General features: G+C 36.7%; 2 protein-coding genes across 3 annotated transcripts in view; one reads left to right on the top strand and one right to left on the bottom strand.

The window, feature by feature from the left end:
* Positions 1-14,259, bottom strand: part of LOC134843627 (serine/threonine-protein phosphatase 6 regulatory ankyrin repeat subunit A-like) — a 39,822-nt gene extending 25,563 nt beyond the window's left edge. For both annotated transcript variants that reach the window (XM_063859809.1, XM_063859810.1), the window contains exons 1-9: positions 12,852-14,259; positions 12,696-12,782; positions 12,366-12,615; positions 11,560-11,660; positions 2,882-2,969; positions 2,744-2,808; positions 2,445-2,522; positions 1,773-2,064; positions 829-943 (exon numbers count right to left, since the gene is read on the bottom strand). In XM_063859809.1, the coding sequence (XP_063715879.1) occupies positions 829-943; positions 1,773-2,064; positions 2,445-2,522; positions 2,744-2,808; positions 2,882-2,969; positions 11,560-11,660; positions 12,366-12,615; positions 12,696-12,782; positions 12,852-12,908 (1,133 nt within the window). In that variant the 5' untranslated portion in view covers positions 12,909-14,259. The remainder of the gene's footprint in view (positions 1-828; positions 944-1,772; positions 2,065-2,444; positions 2,523-2,743; positions 2,809-2,881; positions 2,970-11,559; positions 11,661-12,365; positions 12,616-12,695; positions 12,783-12,851) is intronic.
* Positions 14,260-19,299: 5,040 nt separating this feature from the next.
* On the top strand, positions 19,300-20,676 carry LOC134844774 (uncharacterized). Its single transcript, XM_063861589.1, has one exon. The coding sequence runs from the start codon at positions 19,300-19,302 to the stop codon at positions 20,674-20,676; it is 1,377 nt and encodes a 458-aa protein (XP_063717659.1).
* Positions 20,677-21,121: the final 445 nt, after the last annotated feature.

Here is a 21,121-nt window from a genome sequence, read left to right as displayed (position 1 = left end):
CAAAAAGAAAAAGTAGAAACAAGCCTCGAATTAGTGAAAATTCGGCTGCGCCTCAGATTCGATCTGCGACAGCGATTATGAGTCTCACGCACAGACAACTCAGCTACGGACGCCTAATAAATCACAAATAATAGCCAAGATGAACGCAGAAAACAGATGCTATTAAATTTGCACTGCTACAGATCGTGATTATAGCTAAAGTGCCACGTCAATTTTTTTTCTGCTTCCTTGAGTTCATTACTTTTTTCAACTGTCAGTTGGCTATTTGATTACATTAGCGAGCAGCGTATTGCATTGGTAATTATCTTCTTTTTTCCAACCTAATTCGCAACTTAAAATGTTGACTTATTTGGTGGCAGTTTAGCTATAGTCATGATCTGTAGCAAGGCAAATTTTTGAGTATCTGTTCTCTGCGTTCATTTTGGCTATTATTTTTGATTTATTAGCCGTACGTAGCTGAGTGGTCTGTGCGTGAGACTCATTATCTCTTTTATTGAATCTCTTTTTAATAGCTTTTAATGAACACTTTATCTGCGATCTAGGTTGGAAAAGAGAAGGTTCGTAATGATACACTATGCTCGCAAGCTCGCAGTGTAAATAAACAAACAATAGACCAAAACTTTCAGTTTTGAAAAATACAGGTTCTTATCGGACTTCTAAGTCAGATGTACAAGATCAGACTAATCGAATTGATACTAGATCAAGCTAACAAATGATTCAGTGATCTTGTTGAACGAGTTGTTTAAATGAAAAAAGATTCAGTTTGATAAACTTGCTAATCGCAAGCGTAATTAAAAGTTGAACAAACTTCGTCAACAATTTTCTTACCTTCTATATTGAGCACCGTGGTCAATCAATAGACTGACTATTTCTGGGTGTCCAGCATAGGCAGCTAAGTGCACAGCCTTGTTGCCATCTTGGTCTTCATATTCCAAAATCGCACCTAAAAACGTTTAATAGATACTCCATTCAATATAAGGAGCAAGTTTTAGCAGGAACTCTGAAGCCAACTGAAACCTAAGCTTCAAACTTCAGATATTTTTTGTTCACTGGATCGAGTTTGTGACTAAGAGATCAAACAGAGGAGAATTGGGATGTAATTCTTTGGTAGTCAAATATATGCAAAATTTCAAATAGTAGCAAGCATAATCCGTTGTGGCAATTTGGCCGACAAAACTTGAGCGAACAAACGAAAAACCAACAATTCATTTTTCTCGGAATTTTTTTTGTCAATTTCCTTGATACTGAAAAAAAAGGTCCGGCTAGGACTCGAAACCCAGATCATAAGATACAAAGGCAGCTGTTTTACCTCCAGCCCGAGGGGGAAGCACAATGTACGATTTTAAGAGAAAATAAGTGAAAAGTCAGCAAGTGATTCAATGGATTTTGTGGAACTAGTTGCCTAGAAAAAATTCTACATTCTAGTTTGATAACGCTTGCTTATCGCAAGCGTAATCAGCCAGCTTTGAGTTTAGCCTTGATTCGTTCAAAATTAACCGTTTTGTAAATTAAAACATTGATTTGTGTAATTAACAACATACAAATGCAATCCCGCATAAAAAATATAAAACATATTTTATTTGCGCGTTTGTAAGAAATGCATATTTTATACATAATTATTTTTAGTGTAAGAAATGCATATTTTATACATAATTATTTTTAGATTTAAAACAAGCTTGGGGAGGTCATTCTACGGTAGGTCACTTAGGGGCTGGAGGTATTGTACGGTTGATATTGGCTTCAAGGACAACATCACTTCAAACCTCACTTACCATTTCTAATAAGAACCTCGCAATGGTCTAGTCTGCCCGCCAAAGATGCTATATGCAGAGCAGTCTGGCCATTTCTAGCTGGTTTGTTCACATCACAACCTTCTAATATAAGCCGTGTGATGATGTCTCCTGAGTCGTCGAAGGGTGCAAGATAATGAAGGCAGGTGTAGCCTCTGGTATTAGTGGCGTGACAATCTGCGTTGTTCATTAGTAGTTCGTTCACTGCTTGAGTGTGGTGGTTTACACATGCAAGATGCAGTGGGGTATCGCCCATTACGTTTGCAACGTTCAACTACAATAAAGAGGCTCAATTCATGTATATCCAAGTATAAGATCTCGCAAAAAAATAAGTTCCTGATCCGATAAAAGATCTGGCATTTGGTGTACGATGCTCAAACATAGCCAACATATAGTTAAAAAAAGTCATTTAACTCAAGGAGACCAAATATATACTTGACCATTATTTAAAACAAAGGGTTGGTTTCTTAAAACATAAATTCTAATTCATGGCATTATGTTATCGATTCCTACCATGCAAACAATGAAAACAAAGCTCCTACTTTTTAAAAAGAACTTTGCATGAGGCCATTACTGCTATTTTGTCAATAATTAGCAATCGAACATTCGATTTAACTGCTGCAATTATCTTCACGACAGATACAATTTACTTACGTCACATCCGGCATCGATCAGTTGCAGCAGAACTCCGACGTGACCGGAAGCTGCTGCGAAATGCGCTGCTTGGTTTCCCTGAAGCATATCAATAACAGCTTTGCTGGTCAAAGAAATTAAGTTTTGCGGCTTAATCAACCTGCTGAAGTTTTTTGTCAAGAACAACTACCGGATTTCGTTTATGACTAAACGGTTCCAAATGCGCTAATCTGTACCTGGTGAATTTTTCCTTTAGTTCAAAATGAAAACTAGATACAATTATAAGACGCCATTGACTATATTAAAGATCCATAACAAACCTTTTTATCTTTAAAAGTAGTTTCTGCTCCGTGTGTAAGTAATATTTTCACGACTTCGGAGTGCCCTGAAAAAGAACCATGAAATAGTTTCAAAGATTAGATTCAATTTCAGCTTTGTATATAAAAAAGGTTTCTTACCCATAAATGCAGCCCAGTGTAATGGTCTTCTATCAGTTCTGTCTGATGAGTTCACATTGGCATTTTTACCCAGAAGCAAGGTCACCATCTGAACCAACAAGCATCACTTAACCGTATGCAGAGATTTTTTGGCAATTTATTTGCCAAAAGGAAGCAAACCTAAGGTTTGGACGACTTGCGACGCACCAATAAAGCTTTCTTACATTGAGTTAAAATATGCTATCATTACGGAAGGAGGGTAATTAAGTAAAACAAATTTGGTACGAAAAGACTGTCAGCCCGAAATTTTTGAAATTGTTTTACACAGGCGAAGCAGAAATTTACAAAACTTGCAATACAACACACACACACACACACATGTCCTTGCAAGTAAGCGGATTGAAAACAAGGCGAAATTCACAAAAAATCACTTTGGAAAAATGCTACAAACACTAACTTTAAACGTTGTCTCAAATTATGTTCAATTTGAGGAACAAATATAGAAACGCAATGCGTAGCGTTACATTACCACTGACACAAAAACTATCAAGCAGTAGCTAGGCAGAAAATACTTAGGTAGACGTCCCGAGCGCCAAAAATTGTACAAATTTTGTGCTATATAATGTTTTAAGATTCAATATTGTTACATCCCACGAAGGACAGAACCAAAAAAAACACCAAAAAAAACATTCATTTTCGCTGTATCAGCCGCCCATTATCAGCAAAAAAAAATCAGCCAAAAAATTAATAATATTATTACAAAGATGCGAAGCAGAGCAGACTTAAATTTATGGCAATTGTTATAGAAATCAAATACCTGAAACCTAAGAAGTATTTTAGCTGCACAAATTGTATTCATTTTTTTCTCATAACCAATAGATAAACAGTAGATCAAAAAAATTTGTTCCAAAAATCGAGATCCAGAAGTTCCTAAATGTACCCAACTTTGCTTAAACGTTGCAACCAAACATAATGAACAACCTAGCGAAACGGTTGGCAATAACATCAAAGGAACACTTGCTATGCACATAATCAAAATGAAAGAAAAAAATTGAAAAAAAGAACGCTCAAGTTTCAAACAATTTCCACATAAAATATATTGCAGAAAGTCTATAAAAACTCTCAGACCTTACAAAGAATTACCCATTTAACAAATTAATATAAACTTAAAACACAGCCACTCGAAGATTGGAAAAGAGTAATGAACGCAAGTAAACATTAAAAAAACACAGACTTCGTTGAGAAAACTTAATTTTCGAATTTCAAAGAAAAAAATAGATGCCCTTGAAGCTCTTTGAATTTCTAGAACGATTTATGGCTGGCGCTTTTTTGATAACATGAACCCAGCTAGAGAAAACTAGATCAATAGGTAAAGTTTTTATTCCGCTGAAAATCTAAAAACTAAATTCCACTTTAGAAACTATTAATCGTTCACGAAATTTTGCGCCATTCGCACGTTCGTATTTGGACCGTGCTATTTACGTCACTTTCAGATGAATTTCAATTGCTCTCAAAAAGTATACCTATTTTAAGATTTTTCCAAAAAAAATCAGCAAGAACTATATAAGTGCCTTCACTACGTTCATTACTCTTAACAAGGATAGCCGGTTACTGTGCAAGTAGCAAAGAATGTTCCGACCATAGTCTATAGAAATCTACGGTTTAGGATTTTTTTATCCAAACTAGTTTAGTTTTTTCTGCTTGGTGTGATAAAACGATATGACGTAAAAAAGATAATTTAGGCATATTAGACAGTCATTGTAATATAGACAAATTGGACCACAATTTTTGTAGAAAGATGACATGAAAAAATTTTTAATTTTTTTTTTTCAAAAGTGTTCGATGAAAATTTTGTATTTTTCGATGTTTTCGATTCCCAAAATGAAACTAAAAAAACTCCAAAAACTAGTTTTACTAGCTAAAGAATACGTTTTAAGGTCTTCAATTAGCATAATTCAGCTTGTAAGCTTGCTCACTTGCTTTATTCGCTCGAATTAAGACAAAAAATCAAAAATTTCAAAACGGTTTTTCTTGACACTGGGAAATTTTTTTGTATTTTTCAAAATGTGGTTCGAATCATGACTGAAAGCCCAAAAACTGAAAGGGCTTATGTATGATATAAGCCTGAAAATCTAAAAACTAAATTCCACTTTAGAAACTATTAATCGTTCACGAAATTTTGCGCCATTCGCACCTTCGTATTTGGACCGTGCTATTTACGTCACTTTCAGATGAATTTCAATTGCTCTCAAAAAGTATATCTATTTTAAGATTTTTCCAAAAAAAATCAGCAAGACCTATAATTGCCTTCACTCCGTTCATTACTCTTAACAAGGATAGCCGGTTACTGTGCAAGTAGCAAAGAATGTTCCGACCATAGTCTATAGAAATCTAAGGTTTAGGATTTTTTTATCCAAACTAGTTTAGTTTTTTCTGCTTGGTGTGATAAAACGATATGACGTAAAAAAGATAATTTAGGCATATTAGACAGTCATTGTAATATAGACAAATTGGATCACAATTTTTGTAGAAAGATGACATGAAAAAATTTTTAATTTTTTTTTTTCAAAAGTGTTCGATGAAAATTTTGTATTTTTCGATGTTTTCGATTCCCAAAATGAAACTAAAAAAACTCCAAAAACTAGTTTTACTAGCTTAAGAATACGTTTTAAGGTCTTCAATTAGCATAATTCAGCTTGTAAGCTTGCTCACTTGCTTTATTCGCTCGAATTAAGACAAAAAATCAAAAATTTCAAAACGGTTTTTCTTGACACTGGGAATTTTTTTTGGATTTCAAAATGTGGTTCGAATCATGACTGAAAGCCCAAAAACTGAAAGGGCTTATGTATGATATAAGCCTGAAAATCTAAAAACTAAATTCCACTTTAGAAACTATTAATCGTTCACGAAATTTTGCGCCATTCGCACGTTCGTATTTGGACCGTGCTATTTACGTCACTTTCAGATGAATTTCAATTGCTCTCAAAAAGTATACCTATTTTAAGATTTTTCCAAAAAAAATCAGCAAGACCTATAAGTGCCTTCACTACGTTCATTACTCTTAACAAGGATAGCCGGTTACTGTGCAAGTAGCAAAGAATGTTCCGACCATAGTCTATAGAAATCTACGGTTTAGGATTTTTTTATCCAAACTAGTTTAGTTTTTTCTGCTTGGTGTGATAAAACGATCTGACGTAAAAAGATAATTTAGGCATATTAGACAGTCATTGTAATATAGACAAATTGGACCACAATTTTTGTAGAAAGATGACATGAAAAAATTTTTTAATTTTTTTTTTAAAGTGTTCGATGAAAATTTTGTATTTTTCGATGTTTTCGATTCCCAAAATGAAACTAAAAAAACTCCAAAAACTAGTTTTACTAGCTTAAGAATAAGTTTTAAGGTCTTCAATTAGCATAATTCAGCCTGTAAGCTTGCTCACTTGCTTTATTCGCTCGAATTAAGACAAAAAATCAAAAATTTCAAAACGGTTTTTCTTGACACTGGGAAACTTTTATGGATTTTTCAAAATGTGGTTCGAATCATGACTGAATGGGCTTATGTACGATATATCACTCAACCAGTATGATCATTATTTGTGGAACCTGATTTTGCGTGGAAAACAAAAAGGAAAAAAAAACTAAACCTAAAAAACCCGAAGACAAAAGTTCCTTCCCATTTTCAATGGTCGGAGCAATAACACAATATGAACTTCATACGCAACGTTCAGAGAGCTGGATCACAACAAAAAGATGAAAATAAGAAAGACGAAGGGCCCGTGAAGAAAATAAAAAAAAAACCAGAAAAAAAAACATTTTTTTTCCAAAATTTAACCAGTAAAAATAACCACACTGAATTTCGTGCGACACTCACCATATACCTACGTAGAGAAAAAGTCAAAACTGCAAAAAAAAACTGCTGAATAATTAAGGATTTTTTAAAAAAAAATTCATTCGACATATGAAAACAATAGACTAGGCCATCGACTTGAATGAAATAAAATTGCGCAATCCTTGAGCAAATCAATAAAGTAACACAAAAATTAATTCAAAGCACTTAACAAAAAACTCAGCTGGTAAGGAGTCATTGAACGCAAGCAAGCAAAAAAAATCTGAAAAAATGTGGAATAATTTAAGACCGGCATTTGTTTGATATAACTAATCCAGTTAGAGAAAACTGGATCAATCGCTGGAAAATCTGAAAATTAAAATCCTCTTTCGAAAATTGCAGTCGATCACGTTTTTCGTAACCTTTTACACTCTTGCTATACAATAGTGGATATTGCCTTTCTTTCAACAAAAAAATGAACTGAACTAAAAAAAAAATCAAAAGTCAAACCTCGAAAAAGTAATTTGAGTCTGAAAAAATTTTCCTAGAAAAAAAAAGCAAAAACAAAAAATCATCGCGACCTATATAAGAGTCTAAACTGCGTTCATCAAACGTTACTTAAAATACTCACTTGTTCTTTAAAGAAAACGTCAATTTTTGAAATTCATAGATAATATATGCCATTCAAAATCTTTGAATTTCAAGAAAAATCTATGATTGACAAACTTTTGGTAAAAGAAATTCAATTTAAGAAAACTAGATCAACAAGTAAAGATTTTTTACCTATTGATTTACCTGCTAATTCTTTACCTATACAGTTGGGAAATCTAAAAACTAAACTCCACTTCCAAAAAATGCAGTCGATCAAATTTGTCGTGACTTTCTCACATTCGCTGTTCGATAATGGAGTTTGCCTTCATTTCAACAATGGAAATGCACTGAACTTCAAAATCACAATCAAAACCGCAAAAAAAAAATAAAATTCAGCGAGAACAAATTTCAGGACTTTACCTGAAAAAAAAATCAGTAAGTCCTACCTGACAAAAAAAATCAGAAAGATCTATATAAGACTATTTACTACTCAATACTCTTAAAAATTAAGGAGTAGCCGCTTCTGCGGAAACCATTAACGCAACCGGTTCATGCAACTGGACTTTGATCTCAGATTTGATCGTGTACAAAAAAATCAAAAAATGTCTTAAAAAAATGGTCAAAAGACTTTCCAAAATCCATAATTTTTTCTGCAAAAAACAGAATGGCCGTTTCAGCAGAAAAGATTCGCAAAACGGGGTTATTTGATTTCAAGCCTGATAATTGGCCCAGTAATTTTCGCATAACTTTTTCTAAAACAAACTGGGCATAACCAATTATAAAGGTAGTCTTTCATCAACCTGTTGTTTCGATTAAACCTATGATATCAGATTTGGCAGAATTATTGCGATAAAAATCTCAAAAACGGTCAACAAATTTGATGTTTCCGAGAATCAAAGCTTTTCGTGTGAAAATATTTCGATTAAACCCAAAATTTCAGATTTGGGAGCGTAGTTCTCGAGAACAGTCAAAAACTTTCAAAAAAAACTGTCAAAAATTCAAAATCTTGACTTTTTCGAGGGCCATATTTTTAGTGTCATAAAAATTTGGTAGCAGTCACATCAGCAAATGAGCTTTCCACATCATGCTCTATGAAATGAACCCAAAATCTCAGATATGAACCCAAAATTGTCGAAAATCAAAAACTTGACTTTTCCGACGGCGATAACTGTTTTGTGTGAAACTTTTGTGAGTGGTCGCTAATGCAGGGGAGCATCCAACTACCCGCTAACTCCATTGACCCACAAAATCAGATTTAAGATGTTAGTTTTCGAGAAAAGTCAAAAAAGATACACAAAACGATCAGAAATCAAAAATTTGACTTTTCCGAGGACTGTAATTCCGTGTGAAAGAAAAAATTGGGCGTAGCCGCTTTGAGGTGCGTTTTAAATCCATTCTATTCCTGGAAAGCAAAAACGCGGTAACAAAAAAACGAGAAAAACGAAGAAAAAAATGAAAATATGGGTAAAATATTCCCCAACAGTTTGTTTCGAAGGCTGTAGACAGGGGTTCAGCAAAATGAGACTGTAGAGACGCATGCAGGAATACAGGGAGAAGGCGATCTTTCAATTGATACCCCTTTTTTGAAAAAATCAGAAAAAAAATTCTGAGAAAAACTGAATATTTTGCAAAAACAAAATATGAATAAGAAATTTCCAAAACGAAAAAAAATGAAATTTCAATAAACCGATTAGTAAACACACAACCAACTTACATAATGACGAATTGATTGTTAAATTTGTGTGTTCCCTTGAAACGACCCAAAGTCGAAATAATATTGTAGGAGCAAATCAAACACTAAAAGCAACAGTAAAAAAGATGCGCGAAGCAAAAAAAAACGATTCCAAGATGTGACAACTAAGCCGACAACAGATAAGCAGAGAAAAAATGGCCGAGAAATTTAAATGAAACAGATATTACTCGTTCGAAAAAAAGGTCCTGGTGGTCAGATTCGAACCCAGGACATTTGCCGCCCTAGGCACATACATTACCTCCCGGCCAAGTTGGCCGGGAACGCGAAGAAAATTGAATAGATCATAAAACAAGGTAGAGATGAGTCCAGGCAAGTCCTGTAAACAAAATTATTTACGGGAAAAAAGTCGATTGAATTACCCTTGCTTATCTCGAGGGTAGAAAAAAACCTGAGAAGTCTACCAAAATAACAGAAATAAAACACACGGCCAGTAAGCCGACAAGATTTGGGATGGAATCATTAAGCCGGCAAAAAAATCAATTTTTCTGAAAATTTTTTGCAATCCAGATGAGAGCATAAAAATTATGTTTTCCTTGAAATGACTCCAAATTAGGTCGCTAAGCAGATAAACTTTCAGCAAAAAAAAACAATAGAAAACATAACCACTTGAAGTAAGTAAAATTACAAACAGCCGAAGTAAGTGGAAAAACTAAAAGCCAACAAAAAAGCCGAAAAACGCAAACTTTTTGAAACGGAATATTTGCCGTTTGAAAAAAAAACATGTCCAGTCAGTTTCGATATCAGGATCTTTGCCGTCCCTTGGTATTGATTACCTCCAGACCAAGTGTGCCGGAGACGCAAAGAAACTTGAATTCATTATGAACTGAACCTGAACTTACAATTACTAATTTCAACATTCTGTGAACGAAGTTACTTGCGGGAAAAAAGTGTTATGTATGATGTCATCTAAAGATTAAGTACAAACCAAAAAAAAACTTTCAAGTTGAGTATACAAAAAAGCCAGGAAAAAGGAAGTTTTACCGAGCAGGAGTCAGTAAATGTAAAACTAACATGAAAAACAAACAATGAAAAGAACGGGTATTTGAAATTCAAACATGCGCAAAACATGTCTGTTGGTTGACGAAAGTGCAGATTTGAGAAAATTATTCCGTGATTTTGTTGGACAAGATGTTAACATGAATAAGTATATGTTTCATATTGACGACGCTTGCTAATCGCGAGCACAATCACCTCAAACGTATACATTCTATGCAAATTAATGGAGGGAGCGAAAAAGAGTCATAACTACGCAAACTAATCCGACAAAAACAAACAGATGGACGATAGTTCGAAACAGTTGACAATTAATATTAAAACACTTCAACTTTCGAAGTTCAAAGTAAAAAATATATGGCCCTAAGATTCTTTGAAGTTCAAAAACTGTTTATAATTGACAATTTTTTTAAACAAAATTGGCCCAATTTGAGAAAACTGGATCAAAAGGTAAAACTTTTATTCCGCTTTGAAATCTGAGAATTAAATTACACTTTCGAAACTAAATGTCGATCACGTTTTTCGAGACTTTCACCATTTTTGCTGTTCGACAGTGGAGTTGACCTTCCTCTCAAAGAAGGAAATGAAATGAACCTTCACAGACATGAAAAGTCAAACCGTGAATAATCAAATTTTAGCGTTAACACAGACTTTTCCTGAAAAAAGCAATCCAATAAATCACCAAGACCTATATGAGAATTCATGACTCTTAAATTCCCGGCCGAATTTGAATCACAAGCCTTAGTCGACTCAAGTAGGTGTTAGCTCTACGCGATGCTTGTGATAAACACAATTTGAGTTTATTATAAAGCAAGATGAAACATCTACAAAATCATGAAAACGATGTTGTTTAAGGGGAAAAAGTCTTAGCTATTTTAACTTTATGAACAATTATTGATTGCCTTTTTTTTTAAAAAATTACCTCAATGAGAGAAAACTGGAGTGCTAAGGAAAGTTTTCATTCCGCTGGGAAATCTGAAACTAATTTCAGTTTTTGAAACTGGATAGTTTTTTGCGCCATTTCCACGTTCGTATTTGGATAGCACAATTTGACTGACCGCCTTTTTGCAGTTGAATTTCAAACTCAAAAAGTGCATATATAGCTCAGTGCTCTCAGAAAAGCATCTAGGTGTTTGAATGCACTCCAGTAATCCTTAGAGCATTTTAAAATTTTTCCTGAAAAAAAAACGAAAAGAAACCATCGAGAAATATATAAGAGTCTCAACTACTTTCATCGACTTTTAAAAGAATTTTGAAACGTTCAGATTTTTTCTTGAATCCACTCACTGAAAAACAATCGCACGTGAATATATTTTCGATGCCTAGTTCAGGGCATCAAAATCTTTCAAATGGTATAAAAAAAGTCTAATAGCCATTACTATCAACCTCAGCATCAATTGTAGCTTGCCTCTGGACTTTGAGTAAATCTGTTAGAATAACTGAACTGCACTTAAATTACCAACGAAAACGTGGGAGTTAGGTCGCAAAAAGTAAGCTAGCTAAGTTATTTTGGCCTTCAAATGCACTAATTACCTCGTAGTGTCCATTAATCGCAGCATGGTGAAGAGGAGTTTTGCCAGGTCGATCAGCCACATTGATATTTGGCAAATGAGGAATCAGCAACTCGGCGCAACCTAAATGTTAAAAAAACACTAAGATCGGCTGAAATGCCTTAAATAGACAGGTGAAAACTCCGTGAAATTTTCGAAAACAACACCGCTGTCAACTATTCTTTGAAATTAAAACAAAGGCAAGAAACGGAATTGCATCAAATGGGGAGAATAATCAATACATATAGCAAAAATTTGTTGTTAAACCCTCGCCCATTACTTTTGGCGCAACTTTTGTCACACAGAACTATGCACATCGAAGAACACTCGGGAGGCATCGAGTATGAGATGATAACAAAGCCCTTTCAAGCGCAGTTGTGATTCCGAAACACATTTCAAAAATTCTGTGTCGATAAATAACGGATCTCGATACTTCCGTAATTAAGTCTAATTTAGCACCAAAGTGGATAGAAAAAGTAGCATGCAGTCTAATTTTTCAGCAGTTTTAACATAATCAAGCTTATTTTGCTTAAATTTGATCATTTTTGGAGCTTACTTTCAAAACACATTTCTGCATTCTAGAAAAATTCGAAAACAAAGAAAGTGGAAAAAAAACGATTTAAAAAACTTTAACATTGAAAAGTTGTTATTGGAACAATCTGCGCTACTGTCATAAAAATATGCTTATTTTGTTAGACGTGTCAAATTACCAATCGATCCTACAAATACACACATGAGATGTATATTCGCTAAGTTTTTAAACTCAATGCGCTATGAAAAACAGCTTACCAATTGAATTATTTGCCGCAGCTATGTGAAGAGGTGTTTGCCAGTTTTTGTCACGCGCCACAACATCTCCGGAATGTTCGAGAAGAGCTTTGACTGTATCTGTAGATTTCGAGCGACATGCACGGTGCAATGGCGTTAACCATCTGCTGTCTTTTAGATTAGGTTTAGCACCTGATAGGAGAAGCAAATTGACGATTTCTGGCTCCGCGTTGAAAGCTGCTGCATGCAGTGGAGATCGCTTTTTACTATCCTGAATTCAAATGAGCTTGCTATGCATAAACAAAAGTTTTAAAAAAAACAATGTTAGTTACAATCGATTAAAATACTTACTAAAACATTTATGTCATCTTTTTGCTTGAACAAAATGGATCGGATCTTATCAGTTTCTCCCAAAAAGCAAGCTTGGACAATTTCAGGCTGTAACGAAAAAACAATTAATATCAAATGAGTTTGACAATTAAAATTCTGATAAACTATTGTACGAACCTCGTCTGACAGTGTAAAGCTGTCATCTGTCTCTCTATTTAATCGGAGGCTGATCATGCTTTGAGTTTTTTTACATCCACGCTTACATAACCATTAACATTAAAAAGGAACTGATATATTAACCGTCAATTTAACTTTAACGTATTAAAAATGGCTGAATAGTGAAACGAGGCCAAAAGTTTAGGCTGTCAGTGCACAAGGTAGATAGGGCTGAACGGATGCTCACACATGTGACATTCGACCCGAATGCGCCAAAATGCAAATTCAGCAGATTCGGAATTTAAGCAGCGAACCTTCCGAATTGACGGTTTTAAGCGATTAACAACGTCATTGGGACGATTAGTCAAACGGTGAAGGTCAAGATATTCTGGTATTTTGAAATTTTAAAAATTCGAAGTATGACGTCACATTTCTGATAAACGTCAGAAATGGCCATTTTGTTAGAAAACCGAAGAAAAACACAACAACATTAGTTGCGATAACAACGGAAATTGTGATTGAGAAAAAACAACAGATTGCAGGAATAGCAGAGAAATAGTTTCAGATAAGTATTGATTTCGAGGTAGCCGTGGTTGCCTCTTGTCTCAAATATTATCATCACCTGATGTTGCTAATTGTTGGAGCCAGATCCTTAGCCCAAGCAATTGATTCTTTGGACGAAGACGAAAATAGAGAAGTGAGGAAAGAGGTCTACGCGTACTCTGGACTCAGTCTCAATTTCCGCAACATCTTCTACGACAAAAAGGCGATCAACTTCATCAATCTCCCACGAAACTGCAACAAGAACATTGTCCTGTGGCACGATCTAATTAACAACTCGATCACCGATCATAAGAACAACGACGGGGAACCACTCTAACCGGCAGAACTCATCTCTGTTCTGAGATCAATTCCCAATTTGTACGCTATCATCTACTGCCATAGGTGGGGAGCAACAAATATTTTGAGCATCTGCTAGAACTGAACATCACAGTCATTGACGTAACGAAACATATTCTCACAAAGACAGAGCAAATAAACAACACCATAAAAGCGAAGTACAAGAAGCTACATCAATCGCACGATCAAGAACTCCGGTCTTTAGCTGTAGTTCTTCACTATTACCCAAGACTCAATCTCATCCTACGGCAGAGATCGAAACAACCGAAACCTTCAAAGAGCAAAAGGCGAGCAAAACAAAACGAGCAATAGGTCAGTACCCCTGTTTTAAAAGTCAGTCTTTTCAAACCTTGTGTTCTCCTCGAGTCCCTGACTCAGAGTCCAAGGGAAATATTAAGTCCATAACTGTAAGTCCATCTTTCCAAATCTTGTGTACTCCTTGAGTCCTCTGACTCAGAGTCCAAGGGAAACCCTAGTCCATAAATCTTAAGTCCAAAATCATAACTTGTGTACTCCTCGAGTCCCTGACTCAGAGTCCAAGGCAACTCTTAATACTTCCAAATTTTGTGTACTCCTCGAGTCTCTGACTCAGAGTCCAGGTAAGGAATACCATGACTAAAAACTGTAAGTCATGTAAGCAGAAAATTGGTCCGAACGATCTTGTTTATCAATGCGTAGCTTGTAGCGCTAGCCTTCATCTGACCACTAGCTGCACAGGCTTAACACCAGTTACAGTGAATGGTATTAAAGATTTAGGAACGCTGGCAATGCTGCTATGTTCGTCATGCCATGAAAACAATGTACGTGATCGGTTCATTCGGAACTTCACACAAAGCAAACTGACCGAAAAGCTGGAAGAATTAGACATAAATGAAAAACTTCTAAACATGGAAAACAGATTAACTCAAATCGTTGAGAAGAAAGTTGACGAAGCACTGAGGAACACCTGTGAGAAAGTGGAAAAGACATATAGTACTGTTCTGTCAGGAAACAACAAGAATGCCGTACCAAAAGAACAGCAAAATCGAACAAATCACAACATCAATCAATGCATCCGAATACAGGGGATTGCCGAAGATCCCCAGAAATCGAAAGCTGAGAACCTTGTCCCAACAAACGAGGAAGTCAAGAAGATTCTAGAGATTGTTGATGTACAACCAAACATCGTTGAAATGAAACGCCTGGGAAAGTTCGATGAAAAGCGAACGAAACCCAGAACCCTTCTGTTGACCGTGGCCAACCATCATGAGGCAAGATTAGTTCTGGCGAAAAGTTTAGAAAAAAGGACCCAATTGTCTGAAAGGAAAGTCTTTCTCTCACCTGCCTTGACCAAGGAGGACGCAGCTAAAGAAAATCAAATCCTCAAAAAGCGACGTGAACTTATAACTGAAGGCGTTCCAAAAGAGAAGTTACGGATAAGAAACTTGGAGTTGTTCAATGACAACGTAAAAGTAGAGCTCAATGAAAGCGGCCCGTGACTAGGGGCCTTTCTAAGCGTACTTCAAATAAATGCCAGAAGTCTCATAAACTTGAACGTCGAGCCAAACTCTCTACTGCTGTTACATCTGGTAATTACAGGATAATCTGCATTTGTGAAACCTGGCTAAGTAATCAAATAGAATCCTCTGAATTAATGCTACATGATTACAATATCTATAGATCAGACAGAGAAAGAGTGAATGATACAAACAAACACGGCGGCAGTCTCATTGCTGTAAAGAATATATTCGCATGTAAAAAACTTACTGTAGATCTGCCTGACAGCTGTGTTTCATGCAAAATTGATATATCCGGCCAGGAGTTGATATTCTGTGTCTTTTATAACCCCCCTAAATCAAGTCCCTACAGGTACTTGTCTGAAGATTTTAACAAAATATTGAATGCCTTTCCAACCTCGTCATCCCTTATCGTTTGTGGTGACATCAACTTCCCAGAAACAAATTGGCCGTCCCTAACAAGTGCCAGTGAAGAGGAACAGGAGGTAGTTGATGCCTTTGACGCAAAACTCTTCAGACAAACAGTTAACTTCTCTACATGCGGAAAAAACTTGTTGGATGTAGCCTTCCATAGAAATTGTCTCGTACATGCTCAAAGGGATGAATTCTTCGATAAACAATATGACTGTTCAGATCATCAATCAATAAACCTCAACGTCGAAATAGAACACCAAGAAGCCAAACCGGTCATTGACAAATATAGAAGCTTTGGTAAAGTTGACTTCGAAGGTATAAACAACGCTATGGCTGATAAAATTTTCAATCCAATATGCTACACAATTATAGATAAAACCTGCCAAGAGCTATATGATTACTTTGAAAATTTGTTAGAAATCTATGTGCCTCGAAGAACTGCGCATCGACAGCAGTTACCATCATGGATAATCCAAAGCACATCAAACCTCATGAAAAAGCTTAACACCCAAAAAAAACTACTCATTTCGAAACCAACAAGCTACCGCAAACGTCAAGTTGCACTAATGGAAAATGTAGTAATCCAGTCCAGTGAAAATGATCGATTAAACTATCAGAACAAACTTCTGAGTACAAGAAACACAGATATCATTTACAAGCACCTGAAAAGTCTCAACAAATCTGCATCACTGCCAAAAATAATGATAAGCAATAACACCACTGTTTCCAGCATGGAAGAAAAGGTGAATCTGCTCAACGACTTTTTTCACTCAGTATTCTCGCAAAAAATAAAGTTTAACATTAAAGACGTTGAATGTGACAATCCACAGATCACAAATTTCAGCATATCTCATACAACTATAACAGAAATCTTGATGACCATTGACGTTACCAAGTCTAGAGGACCCAACGGCCTGCCTCCAATTTTCTTCAACAAACAGCCACCAACATGGCAAATGCCTTGCAGGTAATTTTCAAGAACATCAAGAGATTGAGAAAAATACCTAGTTGCTGGAAGACGGCAGCGATCTCCCCAATATTCAAAAAAGGAGACAGACGTAATGTGGAAAATTGGCGTCCAATTTCACTACTCAACATAGACAGCAAAATCTTAGAGAAATGCATCTACGGCCCTCTCTAATTGCTTTTTGAACGAGTCCTTTCAAAACATCAACATGGTTTTGTCAAAGGGAAATCAGTGGCCACGAATATGCTATCATTCCTGAGTAAAATTTACAGAGCACTAGACAAAAACCCAACAGATGACGTTGTCGCTTATTATATGGACTTCTCAAAAGCTTTTGACAAGGTGCCGCATCTTGAATTGCTGAAAAAGACCGCAAATATTGGTGTAGGAGGATGCCTGCTGGAAATTCTTTGTGATTATCTAAAGGGACAAAAACAACATGTAAAAATTGAGAAAACTTCTTCAGTGACTCTAGATGTGACGAGTGGTGTCCCACAGGGATGCCTCCTGGGCCCACTTCTGTTCTGCATTTTCATCAATGACCTCCCGGACCGACTGAAATTCTCTGACCCGTACATATACGCTGACGATCTGAAACTTCTGACAGTCAACACAGACCTAATCAAAGTGCAACAGGACTTGAAGTCCATTGATGACTGGGTCAAGGAGAACAAGATGGCGCTGGCCCTCGATAAATGCTCACAACTGGTGTTCAGAGGCAGAGCACACGATCTCAGAGGCAGAGCACACGGTTGCCTCTTGTCTCAAATATTATCATCACCTGATGTTGCAAATTGTTGGAGCCAGCTCCCTAGCCCAAGCAATTGTTTCTTTGGACGAAGACGAAAATAGAGAAGTGAGGAAAGAGGTCTACGCGTACTCTGGACTCAGTCTCAATTTCCGCAACATCTTCTACGACAAAAAGGCGATCAACTTCATCAATCTCCCACGAAACTGCAACAAGAACATTGTCCTGTGGCACGATCTAATTAACAACTCGATCACCGATCATAAGAACAACGACGGGGAACCACTCTCACCGGCAGAACTCATCTCTGTTCTGAGATCAATTCCCAATTTGTACGCTATCATCTACTGCCATAGGTGGGGAGCAACAAATATATTCGAGCATCTGCTAGAACTGAACATCACAGTCATTGACGTAACGAAACATATTCTCACAAAGACAGAGCAAATAAACAACACCATAAAAGCGAAGTACAAGAAGCTACATCAATCGCACGATCAAGAACTCCGGTCTTTAGCTGTAGTTCTTCACTATTACCCAAGACTCAATCTCATCCTACGGCAGAGATCGAAACAACCGAAACCTTCAAAGAGCAAAAGGCGAGCAAAACAAAACGAGCAATAGGTCAGTACCCCTGTTTTAAAAGTCAGTCTTTTCAAACCTTGTGTTCTCCTCGAGTCCCTGACTCAGATACCAAGGGAAATATTAAGTCCATAACTGTAAGTCCATCTTTCCAAATCTTGTGTACTCCTTGAGTCCTCTGACTCAGAGTCCAAGGGAAACCCTAGTCCATAAATCTTAAGTCCAAAATCATAACTTGTGTACTCCTCGAGTCCCTGACTCAGAGTCCAAGGCAACTCTTAATACTTCCAAATTTTGTGTACTCCTCGAGTCTCTGACTCAGAGTCCAGGTAAGGAATACCATGACTAAAAACTGTAAGTCATGTAAGCAGAAAATTGGTCCGAACGATCTTGTTTATCAATGCGTAGCTTGTAGCGCTAGCCTTCATCTGACCACTAGCTGCACAGGCTTAACACCAGTTACAGTGAATGGTATTAAAGATTTAGGAACGCTGGCAATGCTGCTATGTTCGTCATGCCATGAAAACAATGTACGTGATCGGTTCATTCGGAACTTCACACAAAGCAAACTGACCGAAAAGCTGGAAGAATTAGACATAAATGAAAAACTTCTAAACATGGAAAACAGATTAACTCAAATCGTTGAGAAGAAAGTTGACGAAGCACTGAGGAACACCTGTGAGAAAGTGGAAAAGACATATAGTACTGTTCTGTCAGGAAACAACAAGAATGCCGTACCAAAAGAACAGCAAAATCGAACAAATCACAACATCAATCAATGCATCCGAATACAGGGGATTGCCGAAGATCCCCAGAAATCGAAAGCTGAGAACCTTGTCCCAACAAACGAGGAAGTCAAGAAGATTCTAGAGATTGTTGATGTACAACCAAACATCGTTGAAATGAAACGCCTGGGAAAGTTCGATGAAAAGCGAACGAAACCCAGAACCCTTCTGTTGACCGTGGCCAACCATCATGAGGCAAGATTAGTTCTGGCGAAAAGTTTAGAAAAAAGGACCCAATTGTCTGAAAGGAAAGTCTTTCTCTCACCTGCCTTGACCAAGGAGGACGCAGCTAAAGAAAATCAAATCCTCAAAAAGCGACGTGAACATATAACTGAAGGCGTTCCAAAAGAGAAGTTACGGATAAGAAACTTGGAGTTGTTCAATGACAACGTAAAAGTAGAGCTCAATGAAAGCGGCCCGTGACTAGGGGCCTTTCTAAGCGTACTTCAAATAAATGCCAGAAGTCTCATAAACTTGAACGTCGAGCCAAACTCTCTACTGCTGTTACATCTGGTAATTACAGTATAATCTGCATTTGTGAAACCGGCTAAATAATCAAATAGAATCCTCTGAATTAATGCTACATGATTACAATATCTATAGATCAGACAGAGAAAGAGTGAATGATACAAACAAACACGGCGGCAGTCTCATTGCTGTAAAGAATACATTCGCATGTGAAAAACTTACTGTAGATCTGCCTGACAGCTGTGTTTCATGCAAAATTGATATATCCGGCCAGGAGTTGATATTCTGTGTCTTTTATAACCCCCCTAAATCAAGTCCCTACAGGTACTTGTATGAAGATTTTAACAAAATATTGAATGCCTTTCCAACCTCGTCATCCCTTATCGTTTGTGGTGACATCAACTTCCCAGAAACAAATTGGCCGTCCCTAACAAGTGCCAGTGAAGAGGAACAGGAGGTAGTTGATGCCTTTGACGCAAAACTCTTCAGACAAACAGTTAACTTCTCTACATGCGGAAAAAACTTGTTGGATGTAGCCTTCCATAGAAATTGTCTCGTACATGCTCAAAGGGATGAATTCTTCGATAAACAATATGACTGTTCAGATCATCAATCAATAAACCTCAACGTCGAAATAGAACACCAAGAAGCCAAACCGGTCATTGACAAATATAGAAGCTTTGGTAAAGTTGACTTCGAAGGTATAAACAACGCTATGGCTGATAAAATTTTCAATCCAATATGCTACACAAATATAGATAAAACCTGCCAAGAGCTATATGATTACTTTGAAAATTTGTTAGAAATCTATGTGCCTCGAAGAACTGCGCATCGACAGCAGTTACCATCATGGATAATCCAAAGCACATCAAACCTCATGAAAAAGCTTAACACCCAAAAAAAACTACTCATTTCGAAACCAACAAGCCACCGCAAACGTCAAGTTGCACTAATGGAAAATGTAGTAATCCAGTCCAGTGAAAATGATCGATTAAACTATCAGAACAAACTTCTGAGTACAAGAAACACAGATATCATTTACAAGCACCTGAAAAGTCTCAACAAATCTGCATCACTGCCAAAAATAATGATAAGCAATAACACCACTGTTTCCAGCCTGGAAGAAAAGGTGAATCTGCTCAACGACTTTTTTCACTCAGTATTCTCGCAAAAAATAAAGTTTAACATTAAAGACGTTGAATGTGACAATCCACAGATCACAAATTTCAGCATATCTCATTCAACTATAACAGAAACCTTGATGAACATTGACGTTACCAAGTCTAGAGGACCCAACGGCCTGCCTCCAATTTTCTTCCAACAAACAGCCACCAACATGGCAAATGCCTTGCCGGTAATTTTCAAGAACATCAAGAGATTGAGAAAAATACCTAGTTGCTGGAAGACGGCAGCGATCTCCCCAATATTCAAAAAAGGAGACAGACGTAATGTGGAAAATTGGCGTCCAATTCATTACTCAACATAGACAGCAAAATCTTAGAGAAATGCATCTACGGACCTCTCTACTCGCTTTTTGAACGTGTCCTTTCAAAACATCAACATGGTTTTGTCAAAGGGAAATCAGTGGCCACGAAAATGCTATCATTCCTGAGTAAAATTTACAGAGCACTAGACGAAAACCCAACAGATGACGTTGTCGCTTATTATATGGACTTCTCAAAAGCTTTTGACAAGGTGCCGCATCTTGACTTGCTGAAAAAGACCGCAAATATTGGTGTAGAAGGATGCCTGCTGGAAATTCTTTGTGAGTATCTAAATGGACGAAAACAATATGTAAAAGTTGAGAAAACTTCTTCAGTGACTCTTGATGTGACGAGTGGTGTCCCACAGGGATCCCTCCTGGGCCCACTTCTGTTCTGCATTTTCATCAATGACCTCCCGGACCGACTGAAATTCTCTGACCCGTACAT

Source organism: Symsagittifera roscoffensis, chromosome 4 (assembly GCF_963678635.1).
Source record: "Symsagittifera roscoffensis chromosome 4, txSymRosc1.1, whole genome shotgun sequence".
In the NCBI taxonomy this organism is placed as follows: Eukaryota; Metazoa; Xenacoelomorpha; order Acoela; family Convolutidae; genus Symsagittifera; species Symsagittifera roscoffensis.
The sequence above is the reverse complement of the archived record's forward strand: the minus strand, read 5'-3'. Positions and strand labels throughout refer to the sequence as shown.